The 26,698-nt window shown below is 38.7% G+C and overlaps 1 protein-coding gene across 9 annotated transcripts in view; it reads left to right on the top strand.

The window, feature by feature from the left end:
- Nucleotides 1-26,186, top strand: part of R3HCC1L (R3H domain and coiled-coil containing 1 like) — a 90,542-nt gene extending 64,356 nt beyond the window's left edge. For 7 of the 9 annotated variants that reach the window (XM_023546829.2, XM_023546833.2, XM_064269483.1 and 4 more), the window contains 5 exons: nucleotides 5,408-5,583; nucleotides 12,327-12,397; nucleotides 13,292-13,387; nucleotides 13,942-14,082; nucleotides 23,135-26,186. In XM_023546829.2, coding sequence (XP_023402597.1) covers nucleotides 5,408-5,583; nucleotides 12,327-12,397; nucleotides 13,292-13,387; nucleotides 13,942-14,082; nucleotides 23,135-23,202 — 552 coding nt within the window. In that variant the 3' untranslated portion in view covers nucleotides 23,203-26,186. Of the gene's footprint in view, nucleotides 1-5,407; nucleotides 5,584-12,326; nucleotides 12,398-13,291; nucleotides 13,388-13,941; nucleotides 14,083-23,134 lie in introns of those variants that run through there. The other 2 variants (XM_064269484.1, XM_064269485.1) reach the window with 2 other exon arrangements.
- Nucleotides 26,187-26,698: the final 512 nt, after the last annotated feature.

The following is a 26,698-nucleotide window of genomic DNA, read 5'->3' as shown; positions in this document are numbered from 1 at the left end:
CTTATCAACCCCATGTGACAGAGTAGACCTGTCCCATAGGTTTTCTTGGCTGTAATCTTTACCGAAGCAGATTGCTAGGTCTTTCTCTCATGGAGTGGCTGAATGGGTTCAAACCACCAACCTTTTGGATAGCAGCAGAGTGCTTAACTCTTTGCGCCACCAGTGCTCCTTATCAGTAACCATACTGAACTATTCAGTGTGTACACTGTACTCCTTCAGGTGGATGTGCCTTCGCACACTTCCTTCCTTCTACCTATTGTACCTTTCTCTGCCTTTTCTGTGTATTACTTCTTACTCGCTTTCTTCATTCTTATAACTTTATTACATATTACAGTTCTTTGCTCACTTTCTGTTTCTGATGTATGTTAAACATACATTAAATGTTGGATAGATGGTTAAGTGGTCAGGATGAGGTCGAAGGAAGACACTGGTCTAGATGTTATGTAAGATACTGTATAATAAGTACTGTAAAAGTAGTACAAATAAAGTGCCATAGAAATACAGAAGAAGAGTCAGAGTATACACGATTGGGTGTAATTGTCGTTAGTTGGTGTTGAGTCTGTCCCAACTCATGGTGACCCCTTGTACAACTGAATGAAATATTGCCTGGCCCTGTGCCATCTTCACAGTCATTGGTATGCTTGAGTCCATTGTTAAGGCCACTGTGTATTTTGAGTGCCTTCCAACTCAAAGGGTTCGTCTTCCAGAACTATATCAGACAGTACTCTATTGTGATCCATAGGGTTTTCATCATTGGCTTATTTTTGGAAGTACATTGCCAGGCCTTTCTTCCTGGTCTTTCTTAGTCTGGAAGCTCTGCTGTAGCTTGTTCATCATGGATGACTCTGCTGGTATTTGAAATACCAGTGGTATATCTTTCAGCATCATAGCAGCACACAAACCACCACAGTATGACAAACTGATAGACAGGTGGTTTAATTAGGAAAGGATTCATAGATTTGGTGGTATTTAAACATGTCCTTGAAGAATGGTGTGCTATTTTGAGATGTGCAAACTGACCCTGGTGTACATACTTGGAAAAGAATTAATATAACCAAAATAGTGAACAGGCATGAGCAAGATGTATTTAAAACCAAACCATTGCCATTGAGTCAATTCCTACTCACAGAGACCCTATAAGACAGAATAGAACTGCCCCATAGGGTTTCCAAGGAGCGGCTGGCGCATTTGAACTACCAACCTTTGAGATAGCAGCTGAGCTCTTAACCACTACACCACCAGGGCTCCAAGATATGTTTAGGTAGTATAGCAAATATTATTCTTTGTTTGAAATGTAGCGTATTTTAAGGGGTGACATGAGATAAAGCCAGAAAGTTAGTATATTAGTTTCCTGTTGCTGCTGTAATAAATTACCACAAACTTAGTGCCTTAAAACAACACAAATTTATTTCCTTACAGTTTTGTAAATCTGAAATAGGTGTCACTGGACTAACATCAAAGGGCTTTGTTTTTTTTTTTTTTCTGGAGGCTTTGCAGAAAGCTGTCTTTTTCAGCTTCTAGAGACTGCTTGCATTCCTTGGCTCATGGACCCCTTTCATCTTCAAATCTAACTATGGCCAGTGGAGTCTCACATCCCATCACTCCGACACTGACTCTTCTGCTTCCCTCTTTCATTTTTGGAGTCCCTGGATTGTGCAAATGGTTAAGCACTTGGCTGCTGACCAAAAAGGTTGGCTGTTCAAATCCACCCAGGGGCACCTCGGAAGAAAGGCATGGCAGCCTGCTTCTGAAAAATCAGGATGGTTATAATAAAGAAGATGAATGATATCAGGTGTTGGCAAGAATATGGATAAATTGGAACCCTCATACACTGCTGGTGGAAATGTAAAATGGTGTAGCCCTTATGGTAACAGAGTTACCATATAACCCAGCAATTCCACTCCTTGGTATGTACCCAAGACAACTGAAAACAGTTGTTCAAACAAAAACTTGTACACGAATGTTCATAGCAGCATTATTTGTAAGAGCCAAAAAGTGGAAACAACTGAAGTGTCCATCAGTTGTTGAATGCATAAACAAAATGTGGTATATCCATACAATGGAATACTTCAGCCATGAAAAGAAATGAAGTACTAATACAAGCTATGACATGGATGAACCTTGAAACCATTATGCTGAGTGGAGCAAGTCAGTCGCAAAGAACTATACATTGTATGATTTTATTTATATGAAATGTTAGAATAGACAAATTCAGTGGACGTAATGTAGATTAGTGGCCGTCAGGGGCTGGGAGAAGGGAGAAACAGTGAGTGACTGATAATGGGTATGAGGTTTCTTTCTGGGGGAATGAAAGGGTTTTGGAATTAGTGGTAATGGTTGTACAGCAAGCAGTCCCTGAGTGTCACAAACAGCTGCTCACGTACTAACTGAAAAGTTTCATTTAGTACTTTAAATATGTCACTTCTGGCTTACATAGTTTCTTACAAGAAGTCTGCTGTAATTCTTTATTTCCCTATGTGTAAATGTTTCTTTTTTCGGTAGCTGCTTTCAAAAATTGCTGTTTATCTTTGGCTTTCAGCAGTTTTATTTTGATTTCTCTAGGTGTTTTGTTGTTGTTTTGATTTATTTGGTTTTAGTTATTTATCCTGCTTGGAGCTCTTTGATTTGTAGTTTATTGTCTTTCATTATTTTTGGAAAAATCTTAATCCTTATCTCTATTTCTTTTGCTCTGTGTTTATTCATTCTCTTCCTCTCCGTTTTCCCCTCTTTCTCTTACTCCCTCTACTCCTTCTTACCTGCCCCCCCTTTGGGTTGTCCTAATGTTCTTGGGGAGCCCTAGTGGTGCAGTGGTTAAAGCCTTCAGCTGCTAACTGAAAGGTTGGCAATTCGAACCCACCTGTCACTTTGTGGGAGAAAGATGTGTCAGTCTGTTTCCATAAAGATTTACAGCCTTGAAAACTCTATGGGGCAGTTCTACTCTTGTCTTACAGGGTTGCTATGAGTTGGAATTGACTTGATGGCAGTGTTTTTTTTGTTTTTTTAATTTTAAAGCCCTTGGATGCTCTTTTTTTTGTTTCCACTTTTTTTTTTTTTATCCTTTTTGTGTGTTAGTTTTAGGTAATTTCTTTTGACCTATCTTCAAGTTCAGTGGTTCATTCTCAGCTGTATCTCCTAATACAGCTTATCAAAGGAATTTGCTGGTAAGCTTATAAAAAAAGGAATTCTTTATCTCTGATGTTATTTTTTTTATTTCTAGCATTTTTAATTGATTCTTTTTTATTTTTCTGTTCATATTACTCAGCTGTTCATGCATGTTTTTCATCTTTCTTGTAGAATTTTTAACACGTTAATTATAGTTATTTTAAAGTCACTTTCTGCTTATTTCAACGTCTGAGTCATCTCTGAATCTGGTTCTTTGATTGCCTTATCTCGGACAGTGGGTTATTTATTCTTTCTTTTTTGTGCATCTCATGATTTTTTATTGAATACTAGACATCATCTGCAGATAAACAGTGGAATCTGGGGTAAATAGTATTTATGCCCAGAAATGAGCTTGCCAGTAATACGGGGGGCTTTGTCACTGGTCAGGAGTTGAGCTGAATTTGGAAATTTGTTGGTGTTGCTATTACCTTGTGTTCTTCTTGGAAACTGAGTTGCCAGAGCATGTTTTATCAATTTTCCTGCTTTACTCTCAGCTTTAAGTAGCCCTTGCGTGCTTGTGCCACCTGGGGAGGCTCTCTGGTCTCCTGTTATGCCCCCAACCTGTCTTGTGAATTTCAGTGGAGGCCCAAGGAAAATAATTTGCAAGTGATTGCAGACTCTGCTTGTCTTTGGGGCTCCCAGTTATTCTAAACTTACATAGTAACCTGCTCTAGGCTTTTAAGAATTTGTTAAAAATTTAGCTGATACCTTCTTACCCATTGTGATCTCTTCTTCCCATTGTCTGCTAAAAATGAAGCATTTTATGTAGTCTTTCTTTGGAGGGGCTTGTCACTCTTTGAATTTAAGTTCCCTTGGTTGTCTTGCATCCTTGGTTCTCTGGCGAGCTCAAGAACAGTTACGATTTTGTAGATTAGCTGGCCATTTCTCATTGTTATAGTCAGAGGAACATTCTTTTGCTGCTTCTCCCTTCTAATCAGAAGTGGAACTAGCATCATGCATTGCATGTAGTAGATCAGCACTCAGATAAAGCTTGTTAAAAATGGGTTGAATTCATTGAATGCATAATGTGCAAAGCAGTATTCTAAGTGCTTACTGCATCATCTAATTTAATCCTCACACTTATCTATGAGGTGTAGGTACTATTATTTAGGGGGGGTGAAAAAGTTTTGGAATTAAATAGTGCTGATAGTTACATAGGAGTCCATGGTGAACCTGATGTGAAACTGAGGCTTAGTGAAGAAAAGGAACTAGAGGCACAGCAATAAATGAAGGTTTTAATTGATATTACCTAAATCACCTTCCCCCTTCATCCTTCCTTCCCCTGAAAAAACCTTGAATCCATTTTTTAGCTTCTCCAAGAGGAAGAGATGTAGCTTTGGCAAAACAAGTTCTCATTTTCCTCACTTGATTTAAAAAAAAAAAGGGGGGGGGGTACAATGTAAAAGCAGGAAAGCTTGAACAAACTCTACTAGGACTTTTGGTTAACAGGAAGAGGATACTCTCAGGATCTGAAGGCTTAAATTAGTCATTAGTAGTGTCTTATAGTAAGTGAATGACAAAATAAGGCAGTGTCTTTCATGATTTTGCTGCCACTTTTCCTTCCTCTTCTACTTCCAGTATGAAATGATTAATATCTTTCAATATATTTATTTTTTAATAAGCAAATAGAATTTTAAGTACTTTTTATTACTATTAATTCATTCACTTGCCTGCTGTGTGGTAATTCTTTTAGGTAGCTCTCGTACCAGAAACCTTAAGTATAACTACTTGTACCACTTATATTTGCCTTCACAAATTCCTTTGTAAGCTCTTTACTCACTCTTTAATACATTCAACAAAAGGTGGACTAACAAAGTTTTTTTTATTCTGTTCCGGAAAAGAAACTGAGATGAATGCAAATAAAACAAATGTTACTAATTTATCTATTCAGCTGTTGTCTGAGTTTCATTTTCTAAGATATGCCATTTGTAGCTCACCACATTAATCAGCCTATATTTTCTCACGCTAGTTGATAGATGCAAGTTAAGTTTTTATGTAGTACCTGTCTTTACTGAAATTTCAACACCTTTTTGAGTACTCCATATGTGTAGTATAAAAATAAAAAAAAAACTTTTTTTTTTTTTTTTTTAAATCCCAGGTCATGATCAACTTTAACACAGAGATAGTGCTAAAGGTTAAGGGATAGGACCATTGGAGACAGGGAGGAGGATTGTTCATATATAGGAGGAACTTTGTAATGCCCTGGCTTGATGTAACAGTTACCTATGTGCTTCCTCCTCCCTAGTTATCAGGGAATATGAAGAGCAGAGAAAGCATCCAGGAACCTAGATTTGATTATTACAACCATGAAGTTCCTGACATTGACCTCAGTGATTGTGAATTCCCGCATGTCATTGAAATTTATGACTTCCCCCAAGAATTTCGTACTGAAGACCTTCTACGGGTTTTCTGCAGTTATCAGTAAGTATTTGCAAATGGTTGGGGATGTTAGGAAAGGTGGGGTGAAGTTTTCTTTAAGTGTCTTCTAAAAACACATCTGTTCCTTTTTGTTTTATTTTCATATTCCCTGTTGTTTATTTTGGCATCAGGTTTGTTTATTGTCTTCTCCAAGTCCATAGAAATCTTCCGTATCAAATCACTCTCCTTCTAAGTCCCTTAAAAATGCCAAATAGTCTATGGACCCCATTTTACCACTTAAGAAGAATATCATCAATGATTCTTCAATATGTCTTTGGGACATTTAGTACATTTATATTTATTGTAATTATTGATATATTTGGCTTTTGGATTGATTAGGTATTTTTTTCTCATTTCATTTTTTTTTTTTTTGGAGATTATGTATTTTCTATTGGTAATTACTTTAGAAATGACAGTATGCTTGCATAACTTACCTATGGCTAAAGTTAATATTGTTATCCTCCTTACAAACACTGTAAGGGCTTTTAATTCCATTCCCCACTGTGCCCTCTCCTGATTTATTTGTTATTGAGTATTTCGATATGTTTTTAGTTTTTCTTTCCCCTTTAAACTCCATTTGACGGTATTGTTTTATATATTCAGTGTTCAGATTTACCACTTCCTGTGCTCTTTATTCCTTCTTAAGTTTCATACCTTCCATCTGAAATTTTTTTCCTCTTGCATATGCCATGTTCTTTAGCATTTACTAAGTCTGTAGGTAACAAACTTTTAGTTTTTTGAATTATTTTAATTGGCTTTTATTTTACCTTAAACCATCTTTTTTTTTAATTGTGCGTTAGGTGAAAGTTTATAGAGCAAATTAGTTCCTCATTCAACAGTTAATGCACAAATTGTTTTGTGACGTTGGTTGCCAATCCCACAATGTGTCAACACTCTCCTCTTCTCAACCTCGGGTTCCCCATTTCGTTTGTCTAGTTTTCCTTTCCCCTCCTGCCTTCTTGTCTTTGCTTTTGGGCTGGTGTGCCCATTTAGTTTCATGTACATGGTTGAACTACATGTGTTGTTTGTTTTATAGGCCTAATTTTTGGCTGAAGGGTGAACCTCAGAAGTGACTTCAGTACTGAGTTAAATTGGTGTCTGGGGGCTGTACTCTCAGGGTTTCTCCAGTCTTTGTCAGACCAGTAAGTCTGGTCTTTTTTTGTGAGTTTGAGTTTTCTACATTTTTCTTCCGCTCCGGGATCCTCTGTTGTGATCCCTATCGGAGCACTCAGTGTTGGTAGCCGGGCACCATCTAGTTGTTATGGACTCAGCCTGGTGGAGGCTGTGGTAATTGTGGTCCTTACCTTCATTCTTGAAAGACCTCTCTGCTGGATATGGAATTGGGATTCTAGGTCAGCAGTTGTTTTTTCTCATAACCTTGAAGATAGTCTACTGTCTTTTCGCTTTCTCTGTGGATGATGATAAGTCAGCTGATAGTCTAACAACTGTCACTTCTGAATGTAATCTACCTTTTCTTTCTGGATGCTCTTAAGAATTTCTCTTTATCTTTGGTTTTCTGCATTTTCACTGTGATATGGGTTTTGTGGATTTCTTTTTATTTTTTCTGCTGGGAATTATTTGGGCTTCTTAAAGCAATGGGTTAGTGTTTTTCACTGATTCTGGAAAACTCAGACATTTATTGCCTCTGTCCCAGTCTCTGTCTATCTCTCCCTCATTCATCTCCCCCTGGTGGTGCAGTGGTTAAGAGCTTGGTTGGTAACCAAAAGATAGGCAGTTTGAATCCACCAGCCACTCCTTGTAAACCCTATGGCAGTTCAACTCTGTCCCGTAGGGTCATTATGAGTTGCAATCGATTCGACAGAACAGGTTTTTTTAAGATGCCAATTAGATGTATGTTAGACTTTCTCACGTAATTCTCCTCATTTGTTACCTCTCTTTCATATTTTTCCATCCCTTTGCCTCTTTGTGCTACATTCTGAATAATTTCTTTAGCTGTAACTTCTAGTTTACTAATTTTTTTCATCTGTGTCTGTTCTGCTGTTAAATATCTCCATTGAGTTTTAAATTTCACTTTATTATAATTTTTATTAGTTGTTTTCAGCATAAATATTGATCCTGGTACTTAACGCACCATATTACCAGAAATGTCAAATACTGAACTCATAATCTAATCTCTAATCTCACCATACTTGGCCCTTGCATTTGTATACCCTGTGTTATGATTAACATCATCATCTTTACTCACTCTGATTTGAAACCTCCGCATTGTTTTTTACTTTGTCATTTCCCTTTCTCTGTCCACTTAATTCTCTATTCCTGTTGTTTTTATTTCTGTAAAGCCTCTTATGTGTGTTCCCTCCTCTCCTTACTGCTACGGCGCTAATTCAGGCATCCCTTACCTCTCTTAAACTTGTTTCTGGGCTCCCCGTTTCCAGAGCTTCTTATATGTTGTTCTTAGTTTAACCTTCCTGAAGCAGACTTCTAATCATGTCACACTCCTGCTCCAGAACCCTGCCTAGGGAATGGTCTACACTCCTTAGCCAAGCATGATCTTAGCCTGTCCAAAATTTCTGCTTTAGTATTCACAACTTCCCTATTCTTTGTTCATGGCCCCCTCTTTCTCTCTGCATGTCTTTGATCATGTCTTCCCTCTTGTTACTTCTCATCCCCCCTTGCCATTCTGTCATAAATATATCTTATTTCTTCAGGGCCAGACCAAAAAAAAAAAACTTTTTTTTTTCTTTTTTCAGGAAACTTTGCCCTGATCCTTCTTTCACTGAACTCTGCACCACTTTATTTTGACCTTTCTTGTGGCAATTTTTGTGTTCTATCTGGTTTCAGAATTCTTTGTAAGTGTTTCTTAGTTTCTGTTGATGCACTCATTGAGGGCAAGATCTATATCTGAATCTTTTTTATGTCATGTAAAGGCACTTTCTGTGAAATAGATGAATAAGAAATGTGTTTTCCCACCCTCACGCGCCTATTCAAAGACCTGTTTATCCTTTCACATTTTCTTCATGGGCTGCTCTGTGTAGTTGGATGGCTAGCCTTGCTGATCATTTGAATCTAACCTGATGGTTCTTAAAATTTTATATGATCAAGAGGGGTAGGTAACAGAGCTATCTGAAAAAAATTGTTGCAGTGACTTGTAGAGTTTGTGTTATTTTTTCTTAGAGCTCATTACCACTTACAGCGTAGAGAGCTTCTTATCAGATAAGATTTGGTTGATTCACAAATAGTCAAGTGGGGAATGATAAAAAAATAATTTTTGTATGTCTGTAATATTTTAATTAAAAACATAAAAATGTGCATTCACATCCCAGTCTTTTGATATGATGTCAAGGCCTTTTTAAAAAATGACTGGTGTATTGATAGAATAGTTCTTGTAAGTCACCCTCCAATATGTCACTTAACGTTTTCATTGTATCTTTGAAGTCATCTGAGTGCATATTCCATATAGATTGAAATGTTTTCTCCATCTTGTACAGCTGTCTTGCCCAAATGTAATTGACAATAGTTTTCGTTTTTTTAGCGACCTCACCTTTCTTTAGTCTTCAGAACATTCAACTAAGTTTTCATAGACACAACTTTTCTTTTTTACATTCATATTTCATTGGTTTGATTTTATTTAATTAAACCATGTAATTAAAATATTAAGTAAAACTAATATAAGTGGGTTTGAGAATAACTGCACTAACTCTTGGTATGTGTATAGCTCACTTTATGGGAACAGTTGTATTAGAGAGTCACTTACTATCTGCGAGTTGTGCAGTTGTCGTGAACATCAGTATGTTTTACAGAGGAATTGGAGAGTGCCACCATATCTAGTGAATTGGTAAGTAAAGTTCAGTTAAGATAAATCAGCTGTAGAAGGTTAAAAGCTCTGTCTACTCTAGAGGAGAAGGTAAAAGTCAGAAGTATACCTGTATAACTCAAGCTTATAAGAAAAGTTTAGATTCAGGAATAAAGAGACAATCCAGAAAGAAAGTTACTAGGAAAAAGATTTTGAGGGACTGGAGAAAAGTCAGTATCAAGAGGGGTTGTACTTTAGCACTTTAGTCCTGATGCAAAAAATGAACCAGGTCAGTTGTCTAATGCTACAAATTTAAACTAAAAATTCAATTTATGTAACATCTTGAATTTCTAAGACTGTATATCAGTTAGGGTATAGGCCCTTACTTTTTCTTAAAGGGCTGGATAGTAAATATTTTTAGGCAACTGTGCCATTGTTGCACAAAAACACCCATAAATAATACATAAACAAATGGGTATGGCTGTTCCAGTGAAACAGGCAGCCTGTTTTTATATACAATTCTAGAACAGGCAGAACTAGCTTGCAGCTATGTATTTCACTTAAATTTGTTAAGTGGTCCATTAGTTCTATAACTAAAAGAAAGAAGGGGTGAATGGATCCTGTGGGACACTTAACAATCTTTACCATAGACCTTACTGTAAATACTCAGTGCACGTCAGTCAGTCTAACCCATTACAATTATGTTTAGATTCAGGATCAGGGCTGGTTGCATATAAAACTCCTAATAGATTTTAAAAAGCAGGATTAAATCTCAGATAAGAGCTACCGTAGATAGTCATTAAAAAAGAAAATTCTTAAAACCAATAGCTAGTTTTGTTGGTGTCCAGAATTTCCTGAAGATTTGTTAATACTTACAAATTATGAACCTTCCTTTGCTTTGTTTCTTTCTAATCTTACCTGCAAGACCATTTTTCTGTCACTACCAAAGATAAGCATTTTAAAGAATTGTGAAATTCCAGAGCCTAAGAGGCCGTTCAGAGCCTATCTAAGTCTTTTTCCATCCTTTTTGTAAACTGTCTTATTATACAGACTTCTGTTACTGAACTTTTTCAAGATTCCCAACTCCTGTGATCATGTTATACCATGGTCAGCTTATCCTTACATTCAGGAAATTTTCTAACTAACCTTCAATTCTTCCTTTATTCATTTTTCCCCTCAGAGGAATTTTTTTCTTGACCTGTGGTTAAACAGGGAAGATAGTTTAGCAGTTGTCTTTTTTTTCTTATAGTGATTTATATATTTTTTAAAAAGTCATGATGCAAAAGCCTAAAATAAGACCTGTGAGTCAAATACCAGAGTCTGCTTCAGGTTTTAATCACCATCTTCATCAATACTAATAATCTTCCTGATGAATATTGCTATTAACAAGAATAATGACCAGAAGAACTAGATGGTGCCCGGCCACAACCAATGACTGCCCTGACAGGGAGCACATCAGAGAACCTCTGAGGGAGCAGGAGAACAGTGGGATGCAGACCCCAAATTCTCATAAAAAGACCAGACTTAATGGTCTGACTGAGACTAGAAGAATACTGGCGGTCACGGTCCCCAAACCTTCTGTTGGCCCAGGACAGGTACCATTCCCGAAGACAACTCGTCAGACATGGATTGGACTGGACAATGGGTTGGAGAGAGATGCTGATGAAGAGTGAGCTACTTGTATCAGGTGGACACTTGAGACTGTGTTGGCGTCTCCTGTCTGGAGGGGAGATAGGAGGGTAGAGAGGGTTAGAAACTGGCAAAACGGTCATGAAAGGAGAGACTGGAAGGAGGGAGCGGGCTGACTCATTAGGGGGAGAGTAGGTTTTGGTTTGAAATGGGAGTATGTAGTTAAGGTGTATATAAACTTAAATGTGACAGACTGACTTGATTTGTAAACTTTCACTTAAAGCACAATAAAAATTATTTAAAAAAAAAGAAGAAGAACAAGTATAGTTTACTTATTAGATGCACACTAGGTGCTTTTTTTTTTAGGTGCCCAGCACTGCCCTCTTTGCCTTGTTGTGCATGGTCTCATTTCCATTTTCACAGCAACCCTGTAGGAAGATACTACGTCCATTTCTGTAGATGAGCAGACCTAGGCCCAAGGCAGGTTAAACCTTCCCATGGTCCCAAGGTGGCAGAACTGGGACCTGAGTCCATTTCTTTCTGACCCGGAAACACTTGTTCTTTCCACTGAACAATGTAGAGTCCATGAGCAGTTTTAAGCTTGTAGCTGAAGAAGTACTGTCATGTCTTTATCCTGATATTCTGTGTGCGCACTGCGTAGCTCTGCTCCAAAATAAAGGGCTCTTTTTAGTACTTAAATATGCCTCGTTTTGATTCTTTTTAATCTTTTTTGATATTTATCTTATCTTCATTTCTTTTATCCTGTAGTTTTCTGACTTTGCCACAATTCTTCCGTATTTTCAAAGAATAGGTCAGCCTCTCTTATTATAGTTGTGTTTTTTCTCCATTACTTGGTTTTTGTTTTTCTTTTAGCTGTGAATGACATCTTGCTATGCCATCTTTCTCCCTTTTTCTCTCTCTCTGTGTCCTTGAGCCTGCATTTGCATTAAATCCAAATGACCTTCACTGCCTCCCTCCTCCTCTGATATTCCTCTGCCCCTCCTCTGCTTCCCCTTTCTACCTCTTGTTCCCTGGCCAGAAGAAAATCTCCTGTAAATAGTGCATTAAATACTTTACCTCCCCAAGGGACTTGTGAGGATTAATTAGTTGATGTCTATAAAATGGCTGGGAATGTAAAATACTCCTGGGTAGTTCTTTATGATGGTCTTACTGCTTTTAAAATTCAGTGGCTTCTTCTGTCCTTCAAACTGTTTTTTGTGTCATTATTCCCATTCTACCTGTGCATTCTTTGAGTGTTTCCATCTCATTGTGAAATGCTTTATGAGCTCTATTTGAAAAAAAAAAAAAAGATGTTTCATATAATTTTATTTTAAGATATAAAATTGTTTTCTTTTTGTTGTAGAAAGAAAGGATTTGATATTAAATGGGTGGATGATACACATGCCCTAGGAGTATTCTCCAGTCCAATTACAGGTATTCACCAAATGGATTTCAGTATTCCTTTCTTATTATCCATTTTTTCCTGCTACTTATCCTTATTTCCTTCCTCATCCTGCCAATTGGTATTTTATTCAGCCTAAATAGGTAGTTAGGCAGATACAGTTTTTTGAGGGATGGCGCTTTGGTAGCCACATGCTTCACCTCTTCTTTTTCACCTAAATCCAACAGTATTTGGAGGGGTAGTCAACTCCTTTCCCAGTTATTTGCACTCATAACTGTTAGTCATTATACTGCATCCAGAGATTATGAATAGAGCTTTTACGAAGCCAGTGGGGCTAAATCTTACAATATTTGTCATTTTTTTCCACCAGACAAATGAATTTGAAGTAGCCCTTTAACCTGTCCAGTAAGAGATTGTAATACCTACTCTTTGAATATATGGTTGGGCCTTTTCACATATATCATTGGCCTCATGATGGACCTGATGCAGAAACATTCAAAGAAATTAGAGAAGTTGGTTCCTGTCTGAACCATCTAGAAGTCTGCAAACTTTTTCTCTAAAGGGTCAGATAGTAAGTATTTTAGGCTTTGTGGGCCATAGGGCCTGTGTCACAACTACTTAATTTTGCCATTGTAGCAAGAAAGCAGCCACAGATAATATGCAGACTAATGGGCACGGCTCTGTTTCAGTGAAACTTTATTTACAAAAGCAGGTGGCTGGCTGGATTTGGTTTGAGAGCCGTAGTTTGCTGACCCCTGATCTATGGATTTTCTAAAGCGTACCGTCTCTTTTGCCGTGAAAACAACAAACCAAAAAAAAAACCCATAACTTTGTTAAGAAGTTCTTTCTAAGAGATAGCCCTGAATTTTCCTTTGCACCGCTCCACTTCATGTCTGCTACGTCCTTATGTTCATCCATCTTTGCAGCTCGTGATGCTCTGGGTAGTAAACATACCATGGTCAAGATTCGGCCTTTGTCACAGGCCACAAGAGCAGCCAAGGCCAAAGCCAGAGCTTATGCCGGTGAGCCTATAATCTCTGGGATATTTTCTCGGTGGTGGTGGTGATGTTATTTTTCCAGCAGTTGCGTAGTATCCAGAGTTCTAACGACAGACCACTTTTAGTTTTATTATTAAAGGAAGTATGTTTTTAACCAAACAAAAAAAAAAAAAAAGGGAAAGGAAAAGGCCATGTTAGACATAGCGCATCTGAGGAGGCACTTAGAGAGTGGCAGATACTAGCTGCAAGCAATGCAGCAACCAGTTTCTGTGAACATTTCTACCTAGTTTACCTTCCAGCTCCTTATGTCTTTGGCGAGTGTTAGTTCTAGGTGGAATTATGTTGAGCTGTGTGATAGAGTCACTGTAAGAAACTGTTAATACAGACGATGAAGCCAGAGTTGTTTGTGCTTTGCCATGTGAATTTCCTTTGATTGTCATCTATCAGGCTCGTATTAATTACTGCTGATGCAGCCCTTGTTAGTCTATTTTGTATGTTAATTACTGAGTTAAATCACTTGGAGCCAGAGTGCTTTCTCTTCCTTACTCCCTCTTTCTGCCTCCCTTTCTTCCATTCAGAATTCCTCCAGCCAGCAAAGCAGCGTCCTGAGACTTCAGCAGCCTTAGCTAGAAGGTTAGTCGTCAGTGCCCTTGGGGTTCGAAGTAAGCAGAGTAAAACAGAACGAGAAGCAGAACTCAAGAAACTACAAGAAGCCCGAGGTAAGTTAAAGTGATTGCTTTCTCTAGTCCCTTCAGAATTTACCGTAAGGCGCATATGGGGAAAAAGTGAATGAAGCCTGTCCTTTTGGTATCCACATGCTCCACCCCTCCCTTTTCACCTTAATCCAGTGGTATCTGGAGGGTTAGTTAACTCCTTTCAAGGTTATTTGTCAAGGTTATTTTGTTGTCCATTTCCTAAAGCCTCTCAAGTGAATTGAAATTGCTACATGCCTTGTATGCAGGAGGAAGACATTTCAGAATTTGTCTGTCTGTTGCACACACCAGTACATCCTAAACAATGGTCCTACTCTTGTTTTCCAAGAGATAGGTTTGCCTTCTCAGTTTATCCATGACTTTTTCTACATTTCTTGCTTCTAATTCGGAAGCAAAAGACCTGTGAAGACCTAATAGCCTCCTAGGCAGAAAACATTATTTGCTGTGGTTTTACTGGGTCATGATAGCCGTGGTATTATTAAATGGTTTCGATCTTAGGTAGAAGACAAATTAAGGAAAAGCCAGCAACTGGCCTTGATGATGATAATCATAGGAGGTATTTTTTTTCTTTTAAGACAGTCCTGCGTGGCTCCATTAGAGTACATCTATATTCACCTGCTTTCTGATTATTTACCAGAACCTAAGAGTTCTCAGAAAATATTTCCACTGATCCACAAGCAGGATTTGTCTTTCCCCATAGTTTACGGTTGAAGTTAAAATCTGTCTCTCCCCTTTATATGTAGGCTGTTGACTTGTTTGTAAAGGGTTGGGGTTGGGGCTTGGCACCTAAGTGCTTTTTATCAGCCTTCAGGCTTTAGGCAGTCTCACTGCCTCAGCCCTCGATCTGTGGGATCTGTGAAGGCAGTTGAACCTGAAAACTCCGCTTAACTGAAAAGTGACTTCATTTTTCCTTTAAACCAATTGAAGTTTCAAACTCCTTGTTTATTGCCGGTCTGACAAGGCCATTAATACTTCCTGTCCACTCTGCTTTGGTGATAGCAGGCAGCTTGAGGCTCTCAGCTGCGCTGGCCAGATAACCAGTGACAGAGTGTGTCTTGCAGGTGCTGGAGTTTCAGAGTTGAACCTGACTAATTTTTGAAACCTTAATGATGATAATGAGGCAGTTTTGATTTTTCCAATGCATTTTTCTCTCAAAAGCCTCTGTTTCTATAAACAGGATTCTTCTGGTTTCAATAGATTGCAATAATACAGAGACTGTAGGAGAGTGTGTGATGTCCTTAACCCTTCATTAATTGATTCTCTTCTGAAGAAAATAATTTCTCTGGGATAACCACAATTATCTCAAAAGATCAATAGAGGGTAGGTAACAGCAGTATCTTTAGAAGGGGATGTGACTCCTTTTGTAATGCATCATGTTTCCCTCTGGGAGTATCTCTACAGATAGCAGCAGCTGTTTTGCATGAGTATCCTCTGAGTGGAAACCCTGGTAGCGTAGTGGTTAAGTGTTAACGGCTGCTAACCAAAAGGTTGGCAGTTCAAATCCGCCAGGCGCTTCTTGGAAATTCTATGGGGCAGTTCTACTCTGTCCTATAGGGTCGCTATGAGTGAAATCGACTCGACGGCACTGGGTGTTTTTTTTTTTTTATCCTATGAGTATTCCCCTCTATTTCTCTGTAGGACATCAACATGCAGCTCCAGTTGCAGCATTTGTTTTAAATGCCCAGCTATACAAAGGACATTTCAGTGAGGCAATTAAGTGAGACTGTTGGCTAAGGGGGTACTCTATTACTGACTTTTTAAAAGAAGGCCTTTATTTGTGAATAGAGACCCACTGTGATAAGTTCTGCCTATGCAGTGGTGCTAAGGCTGTGCAGATTCTGAAGGGCTCTTCCTTTTTTATGCCTCAGAGCTCACCCATTCTTCATGTCTGAAAGAACCGCTATGGAAAAATTCCTGAAGTATCTCTTTCTGGCTTCTTTCTATATTAGCAAATATTCTTGTAGTTGTTGCCTGCATGGAGCCTAATGCCTCTTACCTCAAGATTCTTTTCGTGTTGAAATTAAAAATAGTATTTAGGTACTAAGCAGAATAAATATTTTTGTTCCAAAGATTTTCTTCTTCCACTGGTGGGAGGGATCAGTACAGCATAGTGAATAGCGTTATAGGCTCTGGAACCAGGCTGCCTGAGTCCCAGTCTTAGCTCTACCGTTTACTGGCCCTGTGATTTGGGGCAAATTAGTCTGTCCAGGCCCGTCTTCTCATCCATAAGGTGGAAATAAGTGAGATAATCCACGAAAAATATGTAGCCATCTTCAGAAACCATAGGAACTCTGTCCCTCCTGTTTTTAGAGGCCTGTGGTAAATATGTGATGAATGTTAGCTACTGTCGTTTTTATTAGTAATATTAGCAATAACCTTATATGGTGAGTCCAGCACAGATTCCAATGCATAATTTTTGTTATTACTCTTTTATTTTAAAATCCCTATAATACTCTGTCAACTAAATTTGGTGTTCACTGAGCACCTGCTCTGTGCAAAGCATTGTGTTCCCTAACTAGAAGAATAGAGAGGTGGCAAGATTTTGTCCTCTCCTTAACACATTCATTTTAGTAGGAAAGTCCGCCTTGAGTACGGAAGAAAATATGAACCTCTGTTAGGTATTTTAAGCAACTATTTCCCCTCATTTCAGTTCCGGAGATTTAAAAATTAAGAATAAAAAAAAAATTAAGAATAAGAGCCATAAAAACATTTTTGTTGATTAAAGAACTGGAAGGAAACTCATGTTTATTGGGAACGAGATGAAATGGTGAAGGATTCCATGGACAAAATAATGAATGATGCAGGAAGCATCAAAAGAAGATGGAAGGAATACACAGAGTCACTGTACCAAAAAGAATCGGTCGATGTTCAACCATTTCAAGAGGTAGCATATGATCAAAACCAGTGGTACTAAAGGAAGAGGTCCAAGCTGCACTAAAGGCATTGGTGAAAACCAAGGCGCGAGGAGTTGACGGAATACCAGCTGAGATGTTTCGAAAAAGGATGCAGTGCTGGAAGTGCACACTCGTCTATGTCGAGAAATGTGGAAGACAGCAGCCTGGCCAGCTGACTGGGAGAGGTCCATATTTATGCCTATTCCAAAGAAGGTGACCCAACCGAATGCAGAAATTATCGAACAATATCATTACTATCACATGAAAGTAAAATTTTTCTAAAGAGCATTCAAAAATGGTTGTAGCAGTACATTGACAGGGAACTGCCAGAAATTCAAGCCGGATTCAGAAGAGGATGTGGAACAAGGGATATCATTGCTGATGTCAGATGGATCCTGGCTGAAAGCAAAGAATACCAGAAAGATGTTTACCTCTGTTTTATTGACAATGCAAAGGCATTTGGCCATGTGGATAATAACAAATTATGGATAACATTACGAAGAGTGGGCATTCCAGAACACTTAATTGTGCTCATAAGGAACCTGTACATGGATCAAGAGGCAGTCGTTTGAACAGAACAAGGGGATGCTGTGTGGTTTGAAGTCAGGAAAGGTGTGCATCAGGGTTGTATCCTTTCACCATACTTAGTCTGTATGCTGAACAAATAATCCAAGAAGCTGGACTATATGAAGAAGAACGGGGCATCAGGATTGGAGGAAGACTCGTTAACAACCTGCGTTATGCAGATGACACAGCCTTGCTTGCTGACAGTAAACAGGACTTGAAGCGCTTACTGATGAAGATCAAAGACTGTAGCCTTCAGTACGGATTACACCTCAACACAAAGAAAAAAATCCTCACAACTGGACCAATAAGCAAAATCATGATAAACAGAGAAAAGATTTAAGTTTGTCAATAATTTCACTTTTCTAGGATCCACAATCAACAGCCGTGGAAGCAGCAGTCAAGAAATCAAATGGTGCATTACACTGGCAAATCTGCTGCAGAAGACCTCTTTAAAGTGTTAAAAAGCAAAGATGTCACTTTAAGGACTAAGGCGCACCTGACCCAGGCGATGGTGTTTTTAATGGCCTCATACGCACGCCCAACAGGTTTCTTTTTAGTTATCTGTATCAGTGTTTAAGATCTCTCACCCTGAGAAAATTCTTCCTTAGGTGTAACTTAAATCTACATGATAGTTTAAACCACTTGGTCTTCATTTTTCCTTAGTAGCTATAGAGAACATCTGCTCTTAACTATAAAGATCAAGGGAGGATCATTCAGGAATGAGGGAATCTGGGCTCTAGTGGAGTTTTTGCCATTAACTAGCTGTGTGGCCGTGGGCAAGTCACATCTACTCTTTGTGCCCCAGTTGTCAACAAAATACTTACCTAGCTGTAGAACTGTGTGGGCACAACATAAGTTAACATGTAAAAATGTTTAAAAAGGTGCTTTACAAATTCAGGATACTGTTTTTATATGACTGTTGGGAATTTAGTGTTCATTATGATAATATGAGCCAGTAATGACAAATATGTATTATTACGTACTGCTGTTCCCTCATCCATTGCCCATGGCAGTCATTGCTAATCAGACATTCTTAGTTTTGAGATGACCATTGCCAATTGATCAGAATTAGCATGGGAATTAAAACCTATCTACCTTTTTTTTTTTTACCATAGGTACTTTTATTAATAATAGTGTATAATAATCTCCCAGCCTTTTTGTCTTCCATTTGAAGAATTATGGTATCTGGCACCATGCCTGGTGCATAAGAAGGTACTCAATACATGTTCATTGAATGAATACATGAATGATATGGTGACTTCAACTTTTCTTTATAAATCTTATTTCATCACCTTTTGATTTCATTCATGTCTCTGCTAGTCCTCCATGTTTGTCTTTATAAAGCCCAGAGAGTTGAACTAAGAGTTGAACAGTATGTATAAAACCCTCCTAATTCATGAATTTGGAATATGTGATTTTGTGTTTTAAATACTTCCCTGCTAGGTTACACCAGCCTTTGATCTCCTTAGCTTTTTAACGAGAAGTCTATGCTTTAATTCTTAAAAGGAGATTGAGAATTAAAGCTACTCTGAGAATTGAGAAAAAGAAAGTACCCGAATCATTTTAAGCAAATTGTACTGTATGTATTAGGAGGAATAGAGCTTTAGTATGTGGTGTATCAGGAGAGTATCTTCGTCCAGCAGAGTCCCTGACAGACTGGAGCTGTACTAAGTGTAGGAAATGAAAGCACAGCTCATTCCTGAGTGCTCTTTACTTGATTTAACCATGTGTTTTAAACTGGTGATTCATGCTAAATGATAAAATCCTATTTTAAAGACTGAACTCAGGCATACAAGTAAAATTTCACTTATTCAGAACACTTGATTCCCACTGAAAACTGGAGGTAAATATCATTACCTTGGAAACCCTGGTGGTGTAGTGGTTAAGAGCTACAGCTGCTAACCAAAAGGTTGGCAGTTTAGATCCACCAGGCACTCCCTGGAAATGCTTTGGGGCAGTTCTACTCTGTCCTGTAGGGTTGCTATGAGTCGGTAATTGACTCGATGGCAGTGAGTTTGGTTTTGTTTGAGTGTCATTACCTCAGAATAAGCTACCCTCTTCATTTTCAAAGTCTGCTGTAGTTTTACTTAATAACTTAGTTTCATTTTCCTCTTGGGGCTAGGCGATTAATTGGCTGTTTCTAAAGGGCCATCTTTTGGTTCATAGGCCTGAAAGGCAGAGTAAGTAAACAATAATTTGGTTACCTAAGTGGGTTTTTACTGGGTTACTTTGACTAATTAAATCACTAAGAACTTAAAAGTAAAATTATCTATGTAAGACCTAGAGAGCCAACTGTAATAAAAGCAAGTTTAATCCCAGCAGCTACCTTCTGAAATCCTTTTTAGCTATTCTGTCATTCTGCCTTAAAGGGCAGTGATGCATCGCAGGCTCATAGTCTAGGTCTTTGGCATTTTCTTGGTGTCTTTTCTCACCTGGTATGTAAAGTTCTCTTCATTTCTAACCACATTTTCTTCTGTTTTAATGTCGCATTTTTCTCTGAGATGGAGTATTTCCATTTTTTGGTGTTGCCTGCTGTTTAATAAATTTACATCCCTCATCTGGATCAGAAATGATAAATTCGATTAACTGACCAGTCACCAACTCTTGCTAAGTAAATAAATATATAGTTCTTGTATTGACTCCAGTACATTGGTAATCGTTCCACTCTCCAGAGTTAAATGTACCCTTAACACTTATGTGATCCACTCTGTTTTTCCAGTATATTGATGATTATATAAATACTCGGTAAATCTTAAAACCTTGCTAAAATTAAGAGGTTGCTTTTATTATTTCTCCTTGATCTACCAGGTCTGTCACTTCATAAAAGAAGGCAATTAGATTAGTTTGACCAGACTTGTTCTTAACAGAGCATGTTGATTAATTCTCTGTAGGTGGTTACAAATGGATTTTATGATTTCCCCCCAATTATTTTCTTAGGTGTAGAAGTAAAATTTGAAAGTCTTTAATTTGCAGGATCATCCCTTTTTTTTTTAAATGTGACACTGAACTGGCCCTTGTTCAATCTCTAACAGTTTCCTTTCTCTCAGTGAGAAATGGTGGCTGACCATACTGTGATTTCAATCAACTCATTTATCATAGTCATTTTTGTCAATTTATTATTACACCAGGAATGAATGTCTTCAGGGCCAGCTTATGTGAATGTTTTAGATTAATCACTGCATACTAATGCTATTCTGTCTTAATTCATTGCTCTTATGACTGCTGTTTGGACTTTCTCTTTACTTTGTTTACTTGTTTTAATTGTTGGAGGTAAAGTTAATAGGAGCGCTTGTCATGCAGTCTGTCAGCTATTATCAGCTTTCGTTTCTCTCTAGTAAAAAGACGTTTATTTATCTTCCTGTCAATTCATTTTTTTCCTTTTCTTTGTAGATATTTTCAGATGGTGTTTTAAGATGTCAAGATAGTGTACAGTAAAGTATGCTGGTTTAAGAATTAAGGCCCTGAATTCCAGCTTCAGTTCTTTCTCTGATTATGTAGTAACCTTAGCCAAGTCACTTAACCTCTCAAAGCTTCTGTTTACTCTTCCTTAAAATGAAGAAATTATTTTTAAGTCCCTCCCTAACCTATATTTTTCTATTCTATTCATGTTCAGTGTTTGTAAATTATGCCTCACATTTTCACTGTTTTTTTGTGTTCTCAGTTCGTCTCTACTCTTACTTGTTTTCTTATATGGTTTACCACCAGAATTTCCACTTACATTTACTGAATAGGTTTTGTAATACAAATCTACAATCTCTTATTAAAAAAATTGGGGACAGAAATGTTTCAGGATTCTGAACTTTTCAGATTTTAGAAAGGTAAGATGGTGTCTATACTGTTTGTTTTGTAACCACCCATGGGGTCAAAATTAAACCCATTAACATTAGCATTTCTGCAGCAGCGTGTATGACTCTTCACATTGAATGGGATATATAAAGACGAGAAACAGCCTTGTGTCCTTTTAGGTCAGATTTGCCACCACATGAGTTTTTGGCCTCCAAAATAAAGAAAAAACAACAGCAACTTTGTTTTCAGAACTCTGAACTATTTTGATTTTTGGAATTGTGGATTATGGGTCAGTTATTACATTTTTCTACTGCTCTTGGATTTCTTTGCCTTTTATACCACTTCCTGTATTACCTTTCTAATTTTAAGTTTCTGAGCTTATTGAAAAATTTGAGTTCTAAAAATTCACTTTTATGATTTCTTCACTTTTTCTTGGAATCCAGAACAGTTTCTGATCACTGTCCTCCAAGCTTGCCTTTGCCTTTAGATCCCCTCCTACCATCTTCCTGTTTGTAAGAACTAAACCACAGTGCCTTTCTAAGTAACTTGGAGCCCTTTAGACAAGCCACTTATCCTTAGTGCTGTCTTCCGGGGAATATTAACCCAGTTCAGGCTGAGTCGCAGGGCACTCTATGCCTTTCATTTTGAAATTTGCTGATCCCGTTTTTGCCTCTTGTAACCTTGCTGCTGTATTCAGATAATGCCACAAGATGGTGCCCAAATAGCAGCGAATTTCTCCCTCTTGCATTTCCAAGTGCCAGTCAGCTTTTTAATCAAGTTCTTTTTACCCTTAAAGTGCAGTCAGATATACTATAGGAATTTTGTAAGGAATTCTGTGGATTTGAAAAGATAGGTCAAAATGGCAAGGGTTAACTTTAAATTCATCTTGATTTCTGTAATCCCTCTGTTTTATGGCTTGAAGAATCTTTTACAAACATTATCAATATTAAACAGTAGCCCTTGGAAGGAAGTATTAAGGCTTATCATCTACATTTTATGGTATCATGATAAATGACTGACCATGAAATTAGAACTGGTATTTATGGCACCTAATGAAATGCTTCAGTTGCCAAACCATATATGGTCTCTGTTTTCTCAGGTCTTAATGAAAGTGTTAAATGGAGAACCAAGCTTCTGTATTAAAAATTGAAGACTATGTTGTCTAAATTTGTACTTTTTTTTTAGAAATAGTCCTTAGTTTTCCTCCATTATCTGTGGTCATTTTTGTATATTAGAAGTATATATTCCAGAAGATTCTGGCTTCTGAAAGTGCTCTGAGGCTTCAGTGCTCTGAAATTCAGTTTGCCTCCGAAATATTTTTTTCAGTAAGGTTATAGTAGGGAGATATGACCAAAGCTCAGTGGCTGTCATTTCCCACTTGAGTAAGAAGGTAGAAGAAGAATATTGAAACATATTCTTGATCCATGTTGAAATATTTGTAAAAGTCAGTAAACTGGGAATAAGAAATAATTATATTGAAGCAATAAACACAGTTGAGAAGTAGAATTAAAAGAAATACATATCACCAAGAGTGGATACTGGGTACTGCTAGATTCTGACTTTTTTTATTTTTTATTTCTATTAGCCTCCTATCTTTGTTTTATTATTACATAGTAGTAAATGTGTACAGTGGTGGTGTTTCCACTTACAAAGCACTTGGAAAGTTAAAGGTATTAACTCGTGGAATCAGGTGAGAGAAGACCAGGAGATCCACCTGTCTCATGATTAAAATCTGCTTTGTAATTTGGATTAAGGGAAAGTCACTGGGTACATGAAATATGCAACCACTTTAACACTGCCCTTATTTACAGAGAGAAAACGGTTGGAAGCCAAGCAACGGGAAGACATCTGGGAAGGCAGAGACCTGTCTGCTGTTTGAACATCACTCAACGAAAGGGATAATTCTGTGAATTGAGAAAATGTTTGCATAGTCTTCAGATAAGAGGACCCTTCCAGAGTTCTGTGTACACGCAGATGTGCATGTTAATGAAGCAAAGAGTTAAAGCCATCAAGACAAGGACAAACTGGGTTTAGAAAGAAGATAGACTTCTGTCTGTCTTCACTCCTAAATGCAGTGCTTTGGAATTGCGCTACTGTGGTGGCACAGAAGAGAGCCATCAACTGGGAAGAAACTTGGAAGATGTGACTTCCAAGAGTCCCATAGGCAGGGGTAGTCATGTTAGCTGGTTCACACTTCAGTATGTTTTAAGGAAATACCAAACAGAACAGAGGATTCAAGCCTGCAGTGTTGGGAGCCTGAGGCCCTGCAAAGGCAGGGCATTCCTTGGTACCTCACAAAGCTGAGAACAGCAATGTTGGGGGGAGGGGAGTAGTCAGCACCTAGAGACAGAACAGTGTCTGGTGTACTTGGCATAAACAGAATCTAAACTGCCAGCTCCAGAACTCCAAAATTGGTGAAGTACAGCAGATGTGGGTATTTGGACTCCAGAGTTTGTACTGAGCTGAGTGCCTGGGGCTGCTCCAGCTACACAGCAGCAAGGGGACATGCCAGCCTCAGTCCTGGAAGCTGTGTGCCAGTTCCAGTTTAGGCAATAATACCATGTTGTAAGAGGGAGACATTAAAGCCTGTTTTATGACATCTGTCACTCTGGTGCTTGTCAGTTTTTTCATTCCCACAAAGAAATAGGAGAGAAGCTCTCCTCTTTAATGTTACAGTGCTATGCGTGGGTTACTTGGATCTGTTGCTTTATTGAACCCCACTGAGTAGAGAGCTGATCATCTCTCTGTCGTGAAATACACTACAAAATTGACTATCCTGGCTTTGTTGGGCATTGATATGCAGTAGCTTCTCTCCCCCCGCCCCGCCTTCCCGTCCCTCCCACCCAACCTCTTGACTTCTCCCATTTCTGTCAAATCTGACATCCTGCTGAAAGCATCTGGCACACTGCATGTTCTTGGGATGATCTTCTCAGCCTGTGCCAGAGGCACTTGGCAGGGAGCACCAAACCATCCGTTCCAATGAGGAACAGCCGGGATAAAATAAACACCTCTGGGCTGGGGGAGATTTCCTAAAGAACGTGAACAAGTCAGAGCCATTAACTTGGACTTTATCCATCTCATATCTGCATTCTCAGTGTTTCCAGAAAGCACTTCTGTACTGAAGAAATGGCAGCGCTAGACCCTAAGATGCCGAGGTGACAAGAAACGGTGTCTCATTGTGCTTTCAATGAGGGCAACAGCCTCATTTTTTTATGATTCAGCACCTAGGACAATGATGGGTTATTAGCATTGCCTAGAACATGGCGGAGCGGGGCTCTGTTCAGATATTCCTCAAATGCCACTGGCCTTGGGTCTTAGTCCTGACCCTACTATCCCTGCTGCTGTTCTGGTCTTAGAGCCTTCTTGCAGCTCCTCAGCATTGTTTTTCTCATCCTTGGTCAGTTCTGCCAGTGTCCCTCATTCATGTTCGGTGCCTCTGTTCCAAGTTTGGGAGATTAAATGAGTCCTTCTCTTGACCCTTTTGTGTCACTATTATTTTTAGCCCAGTGCCCCTCTCTTTTGCATGTAGCTTCAGATAGGCAGGTCTCTTTGAACTGTATGGCTGTGTTTGAAAGGAACTGCAGAGAATTACAGCCAGGCTTCCTGTGGATCAGTATACCTCAGAGGTATACCTTTGCTCTATTTTGATTCTTCAAGGCTAAGAGTGACCTTCAGCGATAACAAAGAGGTGATTGCTTTGAGGATGCTTCCCCTTTCTGACAACATTTTAGCTGCTAAGGACATTGCTAATGGTAATACACAGCCCAGTGTTTATTACCCAGTGTTGTTCTGATAATTTTAAGAAGTCATTTTTGTTCTCATGTTAATGCTGTGTACCAATGGCTAGTAGCCTGTGCTTTTTGTCAGCTTAACGATGAGCCACCTCTTAAACTTTCAGAATTATCCTTATAACCAGACCTTGAGAAGGATTTTTTTTCAGGCAACACTAAAATCTATGGAATGCAATTTTTCTTGTATCATTAATGGAGAATGTCCTTTTTAGTTATAGTTTTCCAGTGGTTGATATTGATGTATACTGGCCTTCCTCCATTTCCCTCTGATGCCTATTTTTGAGAAGACTGGAGGGAAGAGGAACTGCTGTGGCCCAGCACAGACTACATGAAGCTTGTCCAGAGAGGAATCAAATCCTTGGCTGTATCAAAAGCATGCCTTCACGAGCTAACTGGAGAGCACCCTGTACCTGCCACTGGCTCCTTGGTTAGATGTTTGGGAAGACAGTTAATGTGCTCTGCTGCCCATAATATGTTGCTTCCTACATCTTGAATGTCTAAATCTCAGGGTCACGTGGGATTTATAGTAGAAAGGTACATTCCCCATGAGTTCTAATATGCTCTTGTAGAGTGAAAGTCTAGTAGAGTACAGATAAATTAGGCTTCTGAATAGTAAGCTGAGGTTACTAGGACTTTAGTTTCTCTAAGACTAATGTGTGCTGAGGTCAAAGTCTTCTGACAGTTTTGGTTCTGTCTGGAATTTGGTGGTTGGTATTCTGTTAACATTCTTCATCTAGTTATAAGTCGTGCCAGCCACTGATCTTCCCACGTCCTTCCCTCTTCAGCTCAGAGGTATAACAGCACAACCCTTGTACAGCTTTTTCCAAGAATTAGAACTGGCCACATCCATCAAACGTGTGATGTGGGCAGCAAAGCTGACATCAGAGCCGGTGGCTGTCTGCCTGGTGTGCTTTTTCTGGCCCTCTTGGAAACTGGATCTAGCAAGAAGCAGTGGGTAACCTTCTGCCTGAATCTAGTCATCAGTCACACTGGCTCCCCCCACTAGCTGCACGTTCTTTCACAGACCATTAGCTGCATGTGTGGGTATAATGATGTTACTGTTTGGGAGATATTTGCTGAATCCAACAGGAAATCAGTCCTTTCCTTGTTTACCTAAACTGCCATGCCAAAATATAATGCTCTCTCTGCCTAATGAAGGAGATGGGGGATTTGAGAAGAAAGAAGATAGAGAAGAAGGAAGAAAACACGTCTTTGTATTCACAGGAGGTACTCCAAAGCATGTCCCATTTTACTCCCTAAAAAGGGGGGTAGTAGCTTTCATGGAGTGTGTGTGTGTGTGTGTACACTGTTGTAAATCGGCGCCATCCCAGTTATCAAACTTTACGATCCTTCTTGGACTTTACCTTTTTGCTCTTAATTTCCATCCCTTAACCTTTTGCTCTAACCTTTCCAGCCCATGTTTCTGCATTGACCCTGGGCATGGTGATCGGTAGTAGGCTAGTATCCTCACCAGCATGAGTAGTATGTGTGCCCTGTGCATTCTAGTCACCACCTCAGTGGTGGTGGTGGGAAGGGGGAGGGGATGGAAGGGGTAAAGTTAGTGTGCTGGGAACCGTACATAAT

This window comes from Loxodonta africana, chromosome 16 (assembly GCF_030014295.1).
Source record: "Loxodonta africana isolate mLoxAfr1 chromosome 16, mLoxAfr1.hap2, whole genome shotgun sequence".
Lineage (NCBI taxonomy): Eukaryota > Metazoa > Chordata > Mammalia > Proboscidea > Elephantidae > Loxodonta > Loxodonta africana.
This window is presented reverse-complemented; position numbering and strand designations above follow the sequence as displayed.